General features: G+C 32.1%; 1 protein-coding gene across 1 annotated transcript in view; it reads left to right on the top strand.

Moving 5' to 3' along the window:
* na (sodium leak channel non-selective protein na) overlaps positions 1 to 19,816 on the top strand; it is a 66,244-nt gene that overhangs the window by 36,306 nt on the left and 10,122 nt on the right. The window contains exons 24-33 of the mRNA XM_088234682.1: positions 861 to 1,026; positions 2,943 to 3,137; positions 3,698 to 3,915; positions 5,200 to 5,423; positions 6,868 to 7,004; positions 7,806 to 7,942; positions 10,488 to 10,644; positions 11,336 to 11,443; positions 13,222 to 13,382; positions 17,521 to 17,606. Of these exons, the coding sequence (XP_088090808.1) occupies positions 861 to 1,026; positions 2,943 to 3,137; positions 3,698 to 3,915; positions 5,200 to 5,423; positions 6,868 to 7,004; positions 7,806 to 7,942; positions 10,488 to 10,644; positions 11,336 to 11,443; positions 13,222 to 13,382; positions 17,521 to 17,606 (1,589 nt within the window). The remainder of the gene's footprint in view (positions 1 to 860; positions 1,027 to 2,942; positions 3,138 to 3,697; positions 3,916 to 5,199; positions 5,424 to 6,867; positions 7,005 to 7,805; positions 7,943 to 10,487; positions 10,645 to 11,335; positions 11,444 to 13,221; positions 13,383 to 17,520; positions 17,607 to 19,816) is intronic.

Genomic DNA, 19,816 nt, shown 5'->3' with positions numbered 1-19,816 from the left:
AAAAGTAAAATTAACGGCTAAGCTATTGCCAGGCCCAGAAACACCTGCAATGGCTTTTTAGAATTCGTTATGTATTTTTATTATTTGTTACACTTCATAGCACATTTCATGCTGAATACAGAATTGGTTAAAAACCTGAAAAGAATTCTTAGCAAATATTCTACCATCACAATAGATCTATCTACACAGGTTGCAGTGACTCCTGAGCTTTTACAGCAAAATAAAGATGGGATTTCAGAATAAGAGCAAAAAACATGTAGTTAATTGAATATTTTTTTATTTCATGTATTACACAGTTCATTTTGCGATTTGAAATTAGTCTGTAGTTCCTTTGGGCACTCTGTGAGAGCGGGGCCGGACAGTCAGATCATGCTTGGAACAGTAGTTGATAGTAGACGAGGAAGGGGACGTTTACAAATTAGGTAGACAGATGTAATCTAGAGAGTCACAGGTGCTGCACTATATGACTTGAGTTAACGAGAATGGCTGACGACCGAATGTGGTGGAACAACTAGGAAGAAGTATTGGAGAGTCGGAAAACAAATGGATTCTTTTTAGATTTACTTGTCTTCAAAATTTAATGGCATAATTTATTCTGAATTTCACATAATATTTGTATGCATGCGAAGAATCTTAGTGTAAAGTTGGATCTCAATTAGAATGTATTCTAAAATTTAAATTCACTTAAACGATTTTATCCAGTTGACTAAAAAATAACCAGTTTTCTGATCCTTGTAATACAGCTTTTTCGTTTCCTTTGCTCTGTCTATAATAAAAGTACGGTGTTTAACTGACCATCGCATTGCACTTTTAATTATTTTTAATTATCTAAATAATCGTTTAATATAATTTGATTACAGGTGTGACTTGAAGAAGAGATTGAAGATTGCTCAACCTCTTCACCTGCCTCCACGCCCTGATGGTAGACGATTTCGTGCAGCTGCATATGATGTCACTCAACACATTGCTTTCAAACGGTGTATTGCTATTGCCGTACTTCTTAATAGTAGTTTATTAGCTGTAACGGTAAGTGTGTTAATTAATTATTTAAATCATAATTTGTAGATTGATCTGTAAATTAATACAGTACCATCTATATAATCTGAACATCTAAAAACTGGTTTAGTTAATTTTTGGATTACTGATATCTTTAAAAAGTTTTTTTTAAATTCCACGTTGTTCATCAATCAGATTATTTTTATTTAACGGTGATAAACACATGTTATAAGTCATAGGTATATATGAAAAAATAAAAAAATATGTAGGAGTTGCATTTATTTTTAACCTTGCTTATTATGTATAAGGTTAATAATTCGTAAAAGTGGATTTTTCCGCTTTTAATAAGCTTCTATTTTATAAGTGTTGGGATCAGTAAGAATATTATATAGTGGGCCAATCAGGAACTTCTCTAGCAATTGTTCTAGTAAAGAAGAAACCACTTAAAACTCTTCAAAAGAAGCCAGCCTGTTGACAGTCATCGACAGGCCATCCGTTCCACTAGAAGTGTTCGGCATTTTGAGTCCTACTTTGGTTTATTTTACCAATGTCCTGCACTAACTTGGCCATGTAAGATACTACCTCATGTGAGTTCTTTATGAAGTATCACCAATCTGATGTCGCATATGATCTCGCCCAAACTTCTGCATCGGGCCTCCAGCTGTTGTCTCTGAAAGCTGAAAATGGGGAAATGTATCAACAGGTGAGGGAGATCTTGAGGTGTTTCATCATCACATTGACAGCTTTCGTTCTTGAATATCTTGAAGCAATGCAGATAGCTGGTTTATCAAAGATTGTGGCTCATATTATTTTTCAGGCCCAAATGTCGACCATGAACGATACAACACAGAAGCTATTGTTTGGCAGACTCAACTTGTTTGTGTTTGTAGGTTAATATCAGGCAAACAAACTGACGTAGAGTCAAATTCATACGCTGCATACTGTTCTAGTGTCAAATTCATACGCTGCATACTGTTCTAGTGTCAAATTCATACGCTGCATACTGTTCTAGTGTCAAATTCATACGTTGCATACTGTTGTAGTGTCGAATTCATACGCTGCATACTGTTCTAGTGTCAAATTCATACGCTGCATACTGTTCTAGTGTCAAATTCATACGTTGCATACTGTTGTAGTGTCGAATTCATACACTGCATACTGTTCTAGTGTCAAATTCATACGTTGCATACTGTTCTAGTGTCAAATTCATACGCTGCATACTGTTCAGTGGCGCCACTCTTAGTGAAACCGGAAAAGACTTATGCATACAACTGGTATGAATACCGCGATAAAAACATGAGAAATGAATTTAGAAAAATCAATTGTTGTTTCGAAATCTAAATGTATATTGTGGAGAATGTTTTCATGCATAATTTTCAAAATGAAAAAAATATGTCTTTATAAAAATGCGATATGTTTGGCCTTGACAATTGTGGCGTTAAGATTCGTGACGATGTTCTTTTTAAATTTTAAGTCACAAGTCATAAACAAAGCTCAAAATTTAACTGATTCGTGATGTATCAGAGGCGTGGTCAATTCAGTGATATTTCTCTATTAGAAAGATACCTACAGTGAACAAGGCACTTCTTAAATTCATTTATATTCTTCTCATTCCTCTCAGGCATCTCATCATACATTTTTATTCCTGTATTCATTAAACCATTTTGAGGTTTTATATTTTTTAAATATGGGAATCCTTGTTTCTTTAATACATGTAATATGTGTGAAAGCTCTCCGTGTACAGATTTTTATTCCTGTATTCATTAAACCATTTTGAGGTTTTATATTTTTTAAATATGGGAATCCTTGTTTCTTTAATACATGTAATATGTGTGAAAGCTCTCCGTGTACAGATTTGTTCAACCTTATTATGACAATTTGCATTAGCTAACTTTTGTGTTTGGTTCATTAATCAGAATTAGTATGTAATTGTTTTTTTTTTGCAGTGGATAAAAGAAGCAGCTCACACAGAATGGTTAGCGTTTACTTCTGCCTTGCTGACTTTAGTATTTGTGTCTGAAGTCGTTCTCAAGAATATTGCTTTTACGCCTCGTGGCTATTGGCAAAGTAGACGCAACCGCTATGATCTACTTGTCACTGTAGCCGGCTGTATGTGGATATTCATACACTGTACTTTAAAGGTAATCCCACTATTTCTAATAACTTTGAATATTTTTTTACATTATTCCATGCCTTTGATTGATCTCATTGGTGTATTACACTTCTGTCCAGATCTGGGATCAATTCTGAACATACTTATAAGTAATCTGTACCAGTAACTAAAATATTGACTGACCATCTTACATGTCATTGTGTTATAACTTATACGACCCACAGCTGGTAAATAATTACGAATTTCTCGAAGAAAAAGAGAAGAAAGGTTTTACTTTTTATAAGGCCGATAAAAACGTATTAATGGTTACATTTATTTATAAATTTATTGCATGTATATTATTATACATATTTAATATCAGAGAATTTATATACCACTAGAGCATTTGAACATTAATATGAAGTGTCCTGTGGTTAGGTTAATCCCCATCTCCCCAGCCTGTTGTACGGTTATTTTGTGTAACTTTTTTGCGCTTCAAAAAGCAACTGCACTTTAATTTTGTACAATAGTTTTTCACATTAAGTTCTCTTTTTAGAAGCAACTTTTTTATATCAATGTCTTATAAAAATATTTTCTTTAAAATTACAGAATGACCTTTCGTACTTCATTGGATTCATGGTAGTTATATTACGATTCTTCACAATAACTGGAAAGCACACAACTCTAAAGATGCTCATGCTGACTGTTGGTGTCTCAGTCTGCAAATCATTTTTCATTATTTTCGGGATGTTCCTCCTTGTCTTTTTCTACGCACTTGCGGGTACCATTGTGTTTGGGAATGTCAAATATGGAGAGGGTATTGGAAGGTATAATATGAATATTTCATTAAAACATTGATCGCCACGTAGACCACTGGTGACAGGCAAACTAGAACTGTATTTCATTTGTATTCACCGCCAGCGTCCATTTCCAATGCTGAAGATTTATTTATAAGGACTCTTGCAAAACTATTTACAAAGCAATTATTGAACCACACGTTAACTACTGTAGTAGCATTTTATTTTTATCAAACAAGGAAAACATAGATAAACTAACTGTATTACAAAATAAAGCCTTTAGAATCATTTTGAAAAAAAAACAGATACACGAGGGTAAAGTCGATGGTAAATTAAATGAAATTATTAACATATAAACAAAGAATATTTTACAATACAATGATATTTGTTCATAAAATTATAAACTCTAATAAAAAAACAGAATTTTGGAAAAAAATTGATCGGAACCAGCATGAACACGATCACAATACTAGAGAAAAGAACAAAATTAGACTTCCATTTAGGAAAAAGGCAAAGTCACAAAATACAATTTTATTTAAAGCAATTACGAAATGGAAAAAAATATTTATGAAGAAAAAAACATCAAAATTTAAAATAATGGTCAAGACATATGTGATAAACAATTTATAAATTAAATATATTTGCAATGTTATTATTAGAACACACATAACAATATGTATGATATGTGTGCCCTACTTTAAGATTTAAATTTAAAAAAAAAAAATATTGTGCTAGTGACTGCCGCTCCAAAAACTTATTAAAAAAAAAAAAAACCTTCATATTATCCCCTATATACCGACTTGGAAAGGCGGCTAAAATAATTTTATTTTAATTTTAACAAAACATAAACTCGAAAATTAAGGATATTTTAATTAAGTTTTTATTTAAATTTACCATGAACTCATTAACTTATATCTTATATTAAACCTTAAAATGTTTGAAACTAAAGGTTATAGTTAAGTTTCATAAAATATAATAAATAATTGCCTTTAAAAATTTTAAAACTAATAAGACTAATCATAATTTTACCTAACATGCCTTAGATCTCGGGTTTGATTTCCGACAAGTCCGACATGAAATGTTTATTTAAAAAAGTGTTCACCGCACATTTCATAGTCGCCGGAATGGGTTTGCACTGCAAAATTGATCACCTTTGATCTACCAAAGTAGTTCCTTATATGTGCCCACAATGCTTAACCTTACTTTTAAAAAAATTGCCGTATTATATTAAATCGGTTGGCGATCAATGTGTAAGAATAGCATAGTCATTTCTATAGTGCAATTAAATAAACGTAATTTAATGTGTATATTTAGGAGGGCAAATTTCAACACGGCTATCCATGGAGTGGCAATGCTGTTTCGTATTGTGACGGGAGAAGACTGGAATAAGATAATGCACGACTGTATGGTGGCTCCTCCATACTGCACGCCCAGAGATAACTACTGGGAAACAGACTGTGGGAACTTCACTGCCTCTCTCATATATTTCTGCACATTCTATGTTATCATTACCTATATTGTTCTCAATCTCCTTGTGGGTAAGATATTTTATTTACACTTTTCTTAAAAACAGTTATTACATTTATCTCGAAAAACAGATACATATTTTTGACTATTTTTTCTAAAAAAAATACTCATTTTCATCACAAATATTAGGTATGTATCTCGATAAAAGCTCTTGAGGATTAAATCAACACATATCCGTACACAAGTCATGTGCTCTAAAAATTATGTATCATAAAAAAGATCATCATATCAGCCCATTTTGATCCACTGCAGGACACAGGTCTCCCCTTGGCTCCTCCACTCCTCCCAATTCTGTGCCATTCTCATCCATTGTCTACCGGCAAACCTCCGAATATCATATGACCATCTCATTGGTGGGCGTCCTTGGGGCCTCGTATTTCTATCTATCATCAGATATTTGAGTGATATGGCCCGCCCATTTCCACTTCAACCAACCAATCCTTTCCACTTACATCACATGCTTTGGTTTGACTGCGGATCCAATCGTTCCAATTATAGTATCTGCGTCGTATGTAAGGACGGATAAGAGCCATTGGTTTTGAGGGAGTTTGGAATGGAGCATCGAAATATGGAATTTAATCGACCAAATGCCTCATTTTTTCCTTCTTTCTACTTCACTGGTTTGATTACCCCTGCTGTCACAGATTTTGTGACCCAAGTATACTAAAGTGGTCAACCTTGTCTACGGGTAGTATTCTGCCAGTTGTATTAATGTTTGTCATTATTTTTGTTTTATTGAGATTATTCTTAAGTTCAATTTTAGCCGATTCCACTTTAAAATCTAATGAGATGACTGGGATGATATTAATCATCCCAGTCATCTCATCCACCATATCATCTGTAAATCTTAGGTGGTGATGCCTCTCCCCGTCAATATTCAGGCCTCTTATCAAAAACATGCTATGTATATAAAGCTATGATTTTTACGCAATACTAGCGAATGTAATGAAATAACTGTAAAATCTGTAACACGAGTGGACAATTTGTTTGTGCTTAAAAAAATAACATTTTTCTTTTACCCAGATGTTTAACCAGCCCATATGTAGATCGGTTTTGGTTAAACAGTATTTGTTTTCTAATCTTTGGGCATCCGAAATTATTGACATACTCATATATTTTTATCGTGATTTTTGATGAACTTATTTGCGCATTTTATTTTTTTACATTTTTTTTTAATTGATGAAATAAATAAATAACGTTTGGCGATTGTATTATTTTTTGTGCGACATTTACATATAAATTGGTTGCGTTGTTTGATGAATTATATTAAGCCTGCGATTTTACAATTGAATCTCAGCCAATGACAGGTCATAAACCCTGTGTCTTGTCCTGCCCAGTTGAGGCTGTTCACGGAGCTGGAACAGGACAATATTGTCCTGTTTATAGTATTTTCCTCATGGGAACCCAGTTATATAATATTGTGTGAAGTGCAGTATTAGTTTTTTTTCTTTGCAGCTATTATCATGGAGAACTTTTCATTATTTTACTCGAACGAAGAGGATGCATTGCTCTCGTATGCAGATATAAGGAACTTCCAAAACACTTGGAATATAGTGGACATACATCAGCGAGGAGTTATTCCAGTTCGAAGGGTAAAATCTTAATTTGCAAGTCGTGAGGTCTATATCACAGCAATATGGGATGCATCAAATTCTTAATTTAAAAAATATATATATAATATTCGGATAGCATATCAAGGTCGAAATAGATATTTTTAACATTACCCGGCTTTAATGTGTAAATTTGACCTCTTTGTAAGCATTGTGTTGAATTTCTAGACAGTTAAATTTAAAATCTGAATTTTGATGAGTGTGTTTGACTATTGACAGCTATTGGGTATAAGTCCTGGGATGGTATTCCAAACGCTTTCGCGCCCGTAGAAAAACTATTTATCTCGTGTGTTTACATACAAAACACACGAGATAAAGTGTTGTCTACGGCCGCGAGAGTGGTTCAGAATACCACCCCTGAAAACGAAATTAAGCGGGGACTATTCTGCCTTGTGGTGTGCTAATCATAATTAGTCTATTCTACCATGTCTGAGGTCCCGGCTTTTATTCCCAACAAGACCATTGCAAAATATTGATACTTGTCTGCGCCCAGTGGTGCATAGCCCCATGGTGCATATTATAGTTATTTCAATTTGAATGTATTAAATCCAAAAACGGTTGCGTAAATTGCCTAAGTTATTGCATACCTTATGTTATAAATGTAATATTTTCAAGAACGCCGGTAATGATGATGAAATTTATATTAAATTCTCTCATTTGCCCAATTTTTTTACTAAAATGGACATCTATTTTTGCAATGATAATTATGGCCTCATGGTAAATTCTTTCTGTAATGAATTTTCAAGATCATTTATTAATTTTATTTTCTATAAAATATTTCAGGTGAAATTTATTCTCAGATTATTGAAAGGAAGATTGGAGTGTGATCCTCAGAAAGATAGACTTTTGTTCAAATACATGTGTTATGAATTGGAAAAATTGCACAATGGAGAAGACGTTACCTTTCACGATGTTATCAAGTGAGACAATATTCGATACTAACAGAATTGTTTAAACAAGAGCAGATTTCTAGCCATAAATTATTTTTCTATTTGGCCAACTAGAGTATTCTGATTATATCATATCACGTATGCACACGGATAATATTTGTATTCTATAATTTATACTAACATTTTCTTTGAACTTTAGTTTTGAAGTTGTAAAGATCTACTCTTGTCTAATTATTATTTTTAGACTGTTGTGTTATGAATAAAAAACAATATGTACGTAATAATATGAGAGTATATCAGGGTGTTTAAGAAAAATATTTTTAATAATAACTTTATTTTCCTAGAACGTGAATCGTATTTAGGCAGCTTTATAACAAAGAAAGCTCCTAAATATTTAGATTTGCTGTGCGGTAATATTTCATATACAGGAAATACTTATTTCATGTTTTGGAATTATGCAGTTTGATAAGGCGACTTTAATTTTAAACAGGAGCATCTTGGCGCCGGCCATTTCGTTCGTAACAAACTAAGTGTTCTCCTATATAAAAGGGGAACACGTTGAAATCTTAGTTAGATTAATCAGACAGTCAAATAGTCAGTTATATCAGTGGAGAGTGTTACTCGCGCCGTTCCCCTGCGGGGATAGGTGGAGAGAATAGAACGCCATATCACTCTGTCTTTGCATACAGACTTCGCTTACTCTACTTTCATACGTCTTATCTTCGCACTTCACTTCCAGTTACATTATTCTAGACATCTGCACACTGTTTGTTACACTCACCTGAAGAAATGAGTATTCGCTGCCCTAGTTCTTGTATGTTTAATAGACCATAAAAAAAAAATAGAGTTATGAATGCCAATATGTTAATTATCTTATTCCGTTCATGTAGCTAAAGAAATATTATTTTTTCCACTGTTAAATAGTATTTTCAGCATTTTTTGAGTGCCAATATCCACTTACTGATTTTACTTATTTTTTTTTATTTTTTTTATTTAAATCTTAAAGTAGGGCACACATATCATACATATTGTTATGTGTGTTCTAATAATAACATTGAAAATATATTTAATTTATAAATTGTTTATCACATATGTCTTGACCATTATTTTAAATTTTGATATGTTTTTTTCTTCATAAATATTTTTTTCCATTTCGTAATACTTTTTAATTGCTTTAAATAAAATATTTGACTTTGAAACAAACAAAATATCTTTTGTATAACTTGCAAAATGGTCTATTGGACATACAAAAACTAGGGCAGTGTATTGTTTTACTAAATCTGTCAGAAAAATAAAGTAAATTTCAATCAAGTGTTTTTTCTACTTTTCGACTAATGCAACTGCCAAGTTCCAAAACTAAAACGACGATACAGGAATATATTGCAATTAGCATTTAATTTTAGTTAGAATGTAAATCATATTGGCTTAGTAGCTGAAATGGTGCTGATAATGGTACATAGGACAGCGACTGATAGCAATGTATATTTTATCATGACCGTTTTTCATCGATTATATGATTCATGGTTTTTTCTATTTTAGTTTTATAATCAATGTTATCTCACAATCTCTGTAATGTACTGTGTTGTAAAACTGTAAAAAATAATTGTCCCTAATTACCGTTTTATATAATAAATGTTTGCAAGAAGACAATATATTATTTATTGGAAAAAAAAAGTTATTGCGTATGAAAAGAGGCACATTCATTTGTCATAAGTGAAACGAATATGTGAATATATGGGAAGATGCGGACAATGACTCATCAAAAAGTGATAAAGAAAAAAACAGACACTGAATAATAATAAATAAATTTCAGGCAATGATGGTGATACTACATAAATAATATGCCTATTTTTAAATGGTATTTTTTTGGTCCTGAAAAATACAGGTGCATCTTATGATCGATGGCTCCTTATAACCGAGGAGACACGGTAGTTACATTTCAGATGTCAATAAAGATACTAAGTTTGTTTCAACTTCGTACTTGGTACATCATGAGGTGGACAAATTATATAGATAACATGCTTATTTATTTATTTATTTTTTACTATCCTAAACATGGCATATAAATTAAATTAAAGAGTTCTTCTTACTGGGATATCTCGTTTTACGGAGGAGAGTATGGTTTTATTTTTTGTCATTATTTTATATGCTCTTGATTTCTCATTTGTTATGATTTTATATTTTTTTTAATTAGTGAATTTTTTATTTTTTATTAAGTAACTTTATTCTTCAAGCCAGGCATGAAAACTAAAAAGTATTTCAATGTTCTAAATGTATTTTCTTAGGCATTTGGAATTTTTTGTCCTCCATTCCTGACCATCCTTGTTTTCCAATGGCTATTCTTTATTATTTCTAGCGTTAGTTAGCTTTTTCCGCGAATAAAAATCGCACAGATGAAAAACTCTCATGTGTAATGGCCCTTAGTTAAAAGCTGTATTCTTTACTATTGAATATGACATGGTATCTTTTGATAATATTAATTTGTTATGAACTATTTTTGTGGAAAATCACCTAATTGTTCTAATCTCTCCGAAAAAGATCCAAATTTTTATTATTTACATGGCTATGTTTGCAGTATGTTGTCATATCGATCCGTGGATATCAGAAAAGCTCTTCAGTTGGAGGAGTTATTAGCGAGGGAGGAGTTTGAATATTTAATAGAAGAAGAGGTGGCCAAACAGACTATTAGAACTTGGCTAGAGGGCTGTTTGAAGAAAATAAGAGCCACTAGTGTAAGTATTCATTTTAGTTTTTTTTTATATTATGTTTTTGTCTGGATTTAGGTAAAACAAATACAAAATTTTTGGCGGGAAGCTACTAGATCATTGATGGGTAACCATTTCAGCTCTGTGTGTTAAAATTCTGAAAAAAACCTGGCTTGACCGGTTCGCATCTAGGAATATAAAATAAAAGAGTTTGTTTTTTAAGTATTTATTTATTTTATTAAAAAGTAAAATCAAATTGTTGTTTACATAAGTGACTTTTTTGTTGCTGAATTTTATTTGTTAAATCTTTAAAAGGTTGATATTTTGTACAATTTAAATACAATCAAGCATTATAATCAGTTTTTTTTAGCCCAATTTTTAGTAAACAACCCATTCCACCCAAGAAGTGTTGGCGTTTCATGTGTCTCACGTTTTTTGGGTTGATTTTTGATAATAGGTGCTACAATGTGATTAGAAACATCCCCAAAGAGTACAAACGATACTCGACTGCACAATAACCTAGAAAAATATCACCATAAAAATCTTAAAATTATTTTATTATATAAAACAAAGTAGTTATAAAAGTTCCTTTAGATCCTCTCGTTACCATAATTGCAAGTATTGTATAAGGATGGATAATAAATGTTTCACGAAAATGACCATTCCGTTACATAAAATGAATCCATCATTATTATTAAATATACATTATTCATTACAGAAACAACAGTCAAGTTTGATAGCTGGTTTACGTGCTACAAATGACATTCAGGCTGCCTTAGATGCTGATGAACAAGTTGTGTTAGCAAGAGTTGACTCCGGAAATAAGGTACATATTAATTTATTGTCTTCATTACAAAGTTCAATGGTTTTTTTTTATTATTCCGTGTCCGAACTGAATAAAGAATACAGTTATATGTGTAAAATAGGGACAATACCATGAATGAGTGTTTTCCACTCCACTTGTTTACTACAATATTTCATATCGTCTCTCAGCTAACAACACCACCCAAGTAATTTTTGTTGTTTTTATCAAATAACGAAAAAACTGCTTATTTTATAGAATTGATGAGGAATTAGACTTACACTCTGTCAAATAAATACCGGAACTGAGTAAAAAAAACAACAAATCAAATATTATTCTTCCAAATTTATTGAAACCCCCTCAAAATAAGCTCCTTCTGAAGCGATACATTTTTTCCTACCAACAATACAGTCATCCATGCACTTTTTGTAGGTATACTCAGAAATCCTCGAGTTCCCTCAGCGAATTTCATTTTGTGTCTTCAATTGCGTCAAAAGGCGTTCCACAAAGCGGTAATTTAAGTTTGGGGAACAGAAAAATGTCTCAGGGAGCCAAGTTAGGAGAATATGAGGGTTGTTTGATGACATTGGTTGAGTTTTTGTTCAAAAATTTATTCACAATGATGACTTTGTGAGATGGTGCATTATCGTGGTGCAAAATCCAAGAGCTATTCTTCCACAACTCTGGCCTTTTTCTGCGGACATTCTCTTTCGAACGTCTCATAATTCTCAAACAATATTGTTTATTCACAACAATATTTGAAATTCCGAGTGGACAGCATCACGAATATCGAAGGAAACAATGAGCATGACCCTAATTTTCGAGTAACTTTCAAATGATTTTTGGGTTTCGGCTCATCAGGCAAGCACCATTTTGACGCCTGTGGGCTAGCAGTTTGCATGTCGTACACATGTCTTGTCACCAGTTACGATGCACTCTATGAATGTGGGGTCCAATCTGACTTGTTCCAGCATGTCCTTAGCCATTTGAGTTCGTTGCTGCATTTGAAAAAATAAATGATTTTGGAACAAGCAGCGCTGCGACACGTTTCATGCCCAAAACATCAACCAAAATTATTTTAACCGATTCGCGAGAAATGTTTAGTTCACGTGCAAGCTCTCTCAAGCTATGATGATGATTTTCGAGCACTAATTACTTCACTTTGTTAATGTTTTCTTCAGTATTCGATGTTGACCACATTATCTTGAGCATTTTTTACAACTCAAGTGCTCTTGTTTTGTTCTCTATATAGTAGTCACCATAAGCTTTCTGCAACATTTTCAACATGTCTGAACATGAAATTTTGTTAACAAAACAAAATTTAATACAAATTCTTTACTAATTTTTTTCTCCATAGTAAAAATCGCATCACGCACTTAAGCACTCCCAATTACCTACACGAGCCCCGATTACAATAGGAAGTTAACAGAGGTATCTTCGGCGGTCTATAAAGAAAAACCGATAGTTGTGTATGACAGTACATTTGCATGAACATTGAAAATATCTTTGTCAGTTCCCTATAATTGAACATGTTTAGAAGAAAAAATTGTAGGCATATTCTGCTTTTCATACAGAAAACTTAATTTAACTCTGTAGATAAAATTGAAGATAAATGATAACTTCCCACTGTAATTTTTAATTTTTAATTCATTGCCAAGAGTAAAATTTTGCCTTCCATTTGAGTAAATAAACGCTGCCGTAAGTGATTTAAAAAATATTTTTTAAAAAATGTATTGCCTAGACCCCTAGAAGAAAGCTACTATAATCTATCATGATTTCTAAATATTATTGTTAAATTTCAGGGTAATGTGGATACTTGTCAACAGAATGAACAGCAATCGGGTTCAATTGCCACTGTAGGTTCATTCACAGAACTACCAACTTGTGCCCCAGTACGTCCGGGATTGAGATCTGGAAAAAAACCTGGACCTGTTGTTACAGCAGCCACTCAAGGTTTGAGCAGGTATAATAGACAAATAATAAGGACGTTTTATTTCTAAAAAACAAAGTTCAATGTTTTCATGGACATAATACAAACATTTATTCTTACGCTTGGTAAAAAATTAGAGCAGTAAATTGTAAGTCAAAGAGTCTTGAAAATGTATAAAAAAATAACAAAACTTATTTTAATAAAAACCAACTACTTTGCATGGTGTCTAAAGTTCTTCCGAATCTGAGTTATGTGATAGGTTTCCGGTTTACGGTAAGTCAATTGACAAATTGACAGAAATCAAAAAGGGGAAGAGAACTTGAGACGCCACACGCGAAGTAATTTCAAAAATAAAAAACTTTGAAAAATCATAGCGCTGATAATATGATACATAATTTTTTTATTTAATTTTTATTTGGCTTAGTTTAATGGTATACTAACTAGTAAACAATATTTTAAAAACCACCAAACTTATTAAAAGTAAAAAATCAATTAGACCAACTGAATTTCCCAGTTTTTTTCTCAATACAAGTAGGTGGTCTACTTGTATTCTCTGGTGTCTTTGGTTTAATGGTTTAGTAACGAGCTCACTGAGAGAGAAGCGGGGGAATAATTCACATGATCATTTCCAAGGCTCTCCATCGTGTGAATTATTGGATTAAAACTGTCATGGCTTCTTATTTTGGTTTTTTGGACGTGGTCTTATTAAAAATCTGAGTTTTTCCGAAAACATTCTTATTTTTAAAACTGTAGTATATTTTCGAAATTATAATTGTATTTCAAATATTAGGTGCTTATTTTCTTACATATTAATCAGCAAGTTTTTTTTAGCATATAAATAATTGATTACGGTGAAAAACCTACCAAATGAAATATCTAATAAGTATAAATAAAGGTTTCAGCTCTTTAACTTCACAAACATCAACAGATGAAAGAATTAGAGGAATATAGATATTCAAATATGGGCAGAATGGTGAATGTTACACATTGTGTAAAGTAGCCACTTAAACCAGCCAATGATAGGTCATAAGCCCTGTAAATGCCTAGACTTCTTTATTACCTTATCTTAAATGACCTTCACCTCTGTTTTAATATGTTAATCTTAGAAGCAGTTTGGTGTGACATGGTCCACTTTTTTCAGGTTCTATATGTAAAAAAGGATGGGGGATTATGTTAAATCCAAATATTCATAGAGCTATTAAAATAACAATAAAAACTTTTTTCTTCATTACCAATCATCAACCTATTCATACACATAGACACGCCCTAAGCCCTCAAAAATTATGACACTTATCTGATGCCTAAATGCACAATGATGCCCAACGCATATTTAGTCAATCCAGCCAGCCGGGTGTGAAGTAAGCTTGATGTTTAGAATCGAAGCCAAAATGCCTGCTTATATTGTGAAACATGTAAAGACTATTTAGATAAACATTATAAAAATAATGGTGTAAATTTTCATTAGGAAGTATTTTTTTACAAGTGATTAACAAATCTTTAAATAATTAATATCCAAATAATGTGACTGTCGTAGGGGGTGTAAAAAAGACTTATCTGACGGCCTCCGCAATGCAACGAAACCGTAGATTGTGGGTTCAATCCTTGCCTTGGACAAATAAAAAGGCAGTTTTCCCTCTTCGTATTTGAAGTGAATTAGTTATTTAATAGAAAAACAAACTAAACAACGAATTCATAAAATATACTCATTTTAAAATTACATAAAAATTACTTGTATAAAAAGTCCATTCTATGAACTTTTGATCTAGAACAATCAATAAACTTCACTTTCCACTGAAGTCATTTTAGTTGTACAAATAATTTGCAACAATTAAGTAGTTTCACTCAACACTCCTAATTTTGTATTTATTTTTATTCAAGAAGATAAACATGAATAGAAAAATATAAAAGGAAAAATAATAAAACCCACTAAACTGCGAAACCGGCTTATCAGCAGAATAAATAAAATAAATAATAATATAATAAATTATTATTTGTGAAAAGTTGTCATATATGGATAAGGTACCATCAATGGCTGAAAATCATTAACATTGACTGACGACTGATAACTTAACGTGATAACTGATCCAAACTTGGCCCTCAATCCTTGAAAGGATCTTTTTTGTTCTTCGTTAAAGATAACAATGAAAATTTAACACCAATCCAAGAATTCGGGTCTTCCTAACACTTCTAACCTATATACCATAATTATCTCCTAAAAAGAGATGAGTGACGTCTTGTAATTTATATCGAAATATATTATAAACAATGCAATAAGCTTGTTGCAACAGAGAGAGAAAACATTTTTGAGAAGGGAATATGGAAGTCTAGGCATTTACAGGGCTTATGACTTGTCATTGGCTGGTTAAGGTGGCCACTTCACACACTGTATAACATTCATGAATCTGCCTATGTTTGAACATCCACATTTCCCCAACTCTTCCATCTGTTGACTTTTGTGAAGTCAAAGAGCTGAAACCTTTGTAATGTGAGTGAGATTCATCCGGCTGAACCAATTACCTACTAATCACCTACTAGGCAACGCCTGAAAATAATTTTCCAATTTTTATAGCAACAAATTTAAATGTGAATAACTACCTAGGGAGAAAACCCAGCCAGTCTGCAAGCATTTGGACATACTCAAAACATTGTTGAATGCAATAAGCATTCGGAACAATGAAGAAGAGTAGCGGTATTTTTTTTTGTTTTTTTTTTACAATAAGAGGTAAAACAAAGTATTCAAAAAATAAAGGATAATTTCATAGCAATGTAATACATATTAACAGGAAAAATAGTAAACAAAAATCCCACAAAGGCATGGCCTGTTCGTGGGTATACAAGAAATGTTTATGAATTTTCGCTCCTATTATAAATAGACAGGTATAATATTTTTGTGTAATATAAGAGAAATGAAAATATTCTGTGAAAGATTATAAGTTACTTTTTTATTTTAAATTTTATTTTAATTTTTATTTTAATTTTTATTTAACATAAAAATATTTCTTATTGTAAAAGGGCAACAAAATATATCATAGAAAAAAATAGTTAATATCTTTAGTTTGAATCCAGGATAGTGCGTGTTTTTTAAAAGGAAAATTTTGAATGTTTGGGATCAATGAAATATTTAAAACGGTAATAGACAATTAAACAATGCCAAAAAAAAAATTTTCTCTCATATTATCGGTGGGTTCATATGAACCAGTGACGTCGTTCAAAGTAGTGCGTTTTTATTAAAATATTTTCATTATTTTTTTGTAAATTTTTAAGAGTTGTGGAATTTAATGTTCTAATTTTTACCAACAGAAATAATTTTTTGTTTTGTAATGTATCCAAAATAAAACAAGTTTATTGGATTGTAATTCTACTTTATTTTTTATAAAATATACAAAGGGTATATTGTGACGTGTTTCGTCTTGTTAGAATTACAATCCAATAAACTTGTTTTATTTTGGATACATTACCAAATTAAATATGGAATTCTACCAATTATCTGCATACACAATGAATAATTTTTTGTATCCAATTTCCCGTAGGACTGAAGATCCTCATTAGTGGTATAGGACAAGTGACAAAAAATTTCCAAGAAAATATAAAAATATTCTGGAAAGCAGTTAAAAATTCCCAAAAAAGTAAGGATAGTGGATGTATGACAGCAGTAATAGGAAACGATGGAAAAATGGTGACGAATGATAGTGGAATTAAAAAGAGATGGAAGGAATATTTTGAGGAGGTGTAAGAAACGCACACAGGAAATATAGCCAGCGCACCACCTTCTCAAGTAAACATAAATGCAGATGACGATGCGAAAGAGATAAGTTTGGAAGAAATTAAAAATGCTGCTAAGTATATGAAGAATGTGAAAACGCAAGGTTATGATAACATTGCCACAGAGTTTATAAAGGCGGGTGGAGAAATAATTTTTGTATGGCTACATAAGCTCTTGTGGATTTTAGTGGATTTATGAATGGAAGAGGATGTATGGATCAAATATTTGCTCTGCGAAATATGACAGAAAAGTTACTTTTCTGCGCATTTGTCGATCTGCAAAAGGCATTTGATAGAGTTGACTGATTGATTGCTGATATGCTGCGATCGTAGTATTAATGCAGTGCCCTATCCTCCATTGGGTGCGGAATGGGCGTGATGATAGCTATATTTTATATTAAATTTGCAGATCGGACAGTGCTGGGAGCCAAGGAAGAAAATTCCTACAGCCTACTTTAAGTGACCCTCATCCTACAAGTGCAAAGCGACCTCAAGGTTTGTATTAGTAATGGATTAAAATAATCAATCATAAGCATGTGAATCATTTATTATTCCCATCGTTCAAAATGCTATTTCTTGTATTGATATTTCACATTTATATTTCTGCTCTGTTAACTGTTTCGCATCTTACAAGTGCAAAAAGCACACTATAGCTGATGCTTTATATCCACTGATACTTTCGCATTAGCATTACTACTTTTAGATCATTGTTTTTCAACCTGTGGGTCACCCGCTGGGGGGTCGCGGAGCCTCTGTAGGGGGGTCGCGAGAGGTCGAGAAAACTTCAGTTTTTTTATACAACATATAATTTGTGAGACTTAAATAAAAAGTCGAAAAGAGTTAAAATTATTATATTTAACAAAATTTCCCTATAATCAATCATACAAGTCAAAAAAATGCTAGTTCAAAACATGCTATTACAAAGAAAATAAATATTAAAAATGTGTTTAAATAGAAAATGATTACATATGTGCTTATCTTCGTTCATTTTAATGTGAAGGTTGCGCTTGAGTTTGTTCAATTAATTTCTCCCATCGTGGATCCGTTTTTGCCACATTAAGTATTAAATCGTTTTCCAAATTTAAGTGATTTCTTAGTTTACATTTTATTCGCGCCATTGATGAAAATGCCAACTCGCACAAGTACGAGGTAGAAAATGGAATCAAACACTTCAAAGCCTCGGTTGTTAATTCCGGGTATTCTGTTTTTCTTTTTAACCAAAACGTATCCAAATTTTCAGACTTGAATTCCAAGTGTAACATCCCATCGGTAGATAGTTCCAGCAGATTCTCTTTGAGCTTAGTTGCTAAATTTGCCTCGTTTATAGCTGCATTTAAAAACGGATTTAAGATCCATCTTTGCCCAGTGTTGTCCGATATCTCTTGCAGTGATAAGTAATGGCACAATTTTTTCTTCAAATTATGTAACACCATTTTCATACCAGATATATATAAGTTGATGTTGATCTCGCTTCCGACTTCTTCAATGAAAGACTGTGTGGACGAAAATGAATCAAAGTTGTTTTGATTTATAGATGATGACCACAATTCAATTTTTTTTATATAGTCATGGAGTTTGTCTTTTGCTGTAATGGCATTTTCATCACGCCCTTGAAGACTTTTATTCAAGTTATTTAAATGTTCAAATAAGTCAGAAAGAAAAGCCAATTTTAAAAGGAATTCCGGGTCAGAAATGAATTCAGAGTAATGTGACTTGGCTTGCTGTAAATATACTAATAGTTCAGCGCGAAGTTCCACAACTCTGGTCAGTACTTTGCCTTTTGATAACCACCTAACTTCTGTATGGTAAAGCAAATTACGGTCTAGTGTCTCCATATCTTCACAAATGATTCGAAACAATCGAGTCTGCAACGCTTTTCCTTTAATAGAATTTACAATGTTAATAATAATATTAAGAACTTGACTGTATTCTTGCGTTAAGGATTTGGCTGCAAGAGCTTGGCGATGGAGAAAACAATGCATCCAACAAGCGTTTGGCATCTGTTCTTTCAGTCTGGCAATAAATCCACTCTTCGCACCAGTCATGGCTTTTGCTCCGTCACTACAAATAGCAATGCTATTACAATTTATTGAGGATAGTAATCTTAATATAATGCTATCCCATTGAATCATATATAAATTTATTGTATTTTCGCGTGTGCATATATATTGTGTATGTATGTGTGTATATATATATGTATATATTTTTTTTATTTATTTTTCAAAAATATTTACAAAATATTATTAAATTAAAGTCCTGCTGAGTTGCATACATACAACTCGTCAGCAGGTTCTTATAAATTACATTGATTATTTACACTTAACCTACATTAGCAATAATTTTACTTGAAAAACAATTACAGATTACATTTTGAAAAATTAAAAACTATCACTAATACAAAAAACTTTTTTCTAATAACCATAATTTGAGCAAACGTCGAACTCTTGTATTTAACTCAGTATTTTTAATATTGTTTGGTAACATATTAAATATTTTAGGTATACTGTATTGCAGTGTCCTTTTGCCATATTTATTGCAGTATCTAGGAACAGCTAGCCCTTCCATACTAGTAAACCTGGTGTTGTAATCATGTACCATATGTGTGTATATGTGTGTATATATGTATGTATGTGTATATGTATGTATGTAGTATGTATGCTTTATATTTGTATATTTAATTGTATTTTTACATTTAATGTAAACTG

Source organism: Micrasema longulum, unplaced genomic scaffold (assembly GCF_059751315.1).
Source record: "Micrasema longulum isolate JH-2025_06_02 unplaced genomic scaffold, ASM5975131v1 h1tg000087l, whole genome shotgun sequence".
NCBI classification, from domain to species: domain Eukaryota; kingdom Metazoa; phylum Arthropoda; class Insecta; order Trichoptera; family Brachycentridae; genus Micrasema; species Micrasema longulum.
The sequence above is the reverse complement of the archived record's forward strand: the minus strand, read 5'-3'. Positions and strand labels throughout refer to the sequence as shown.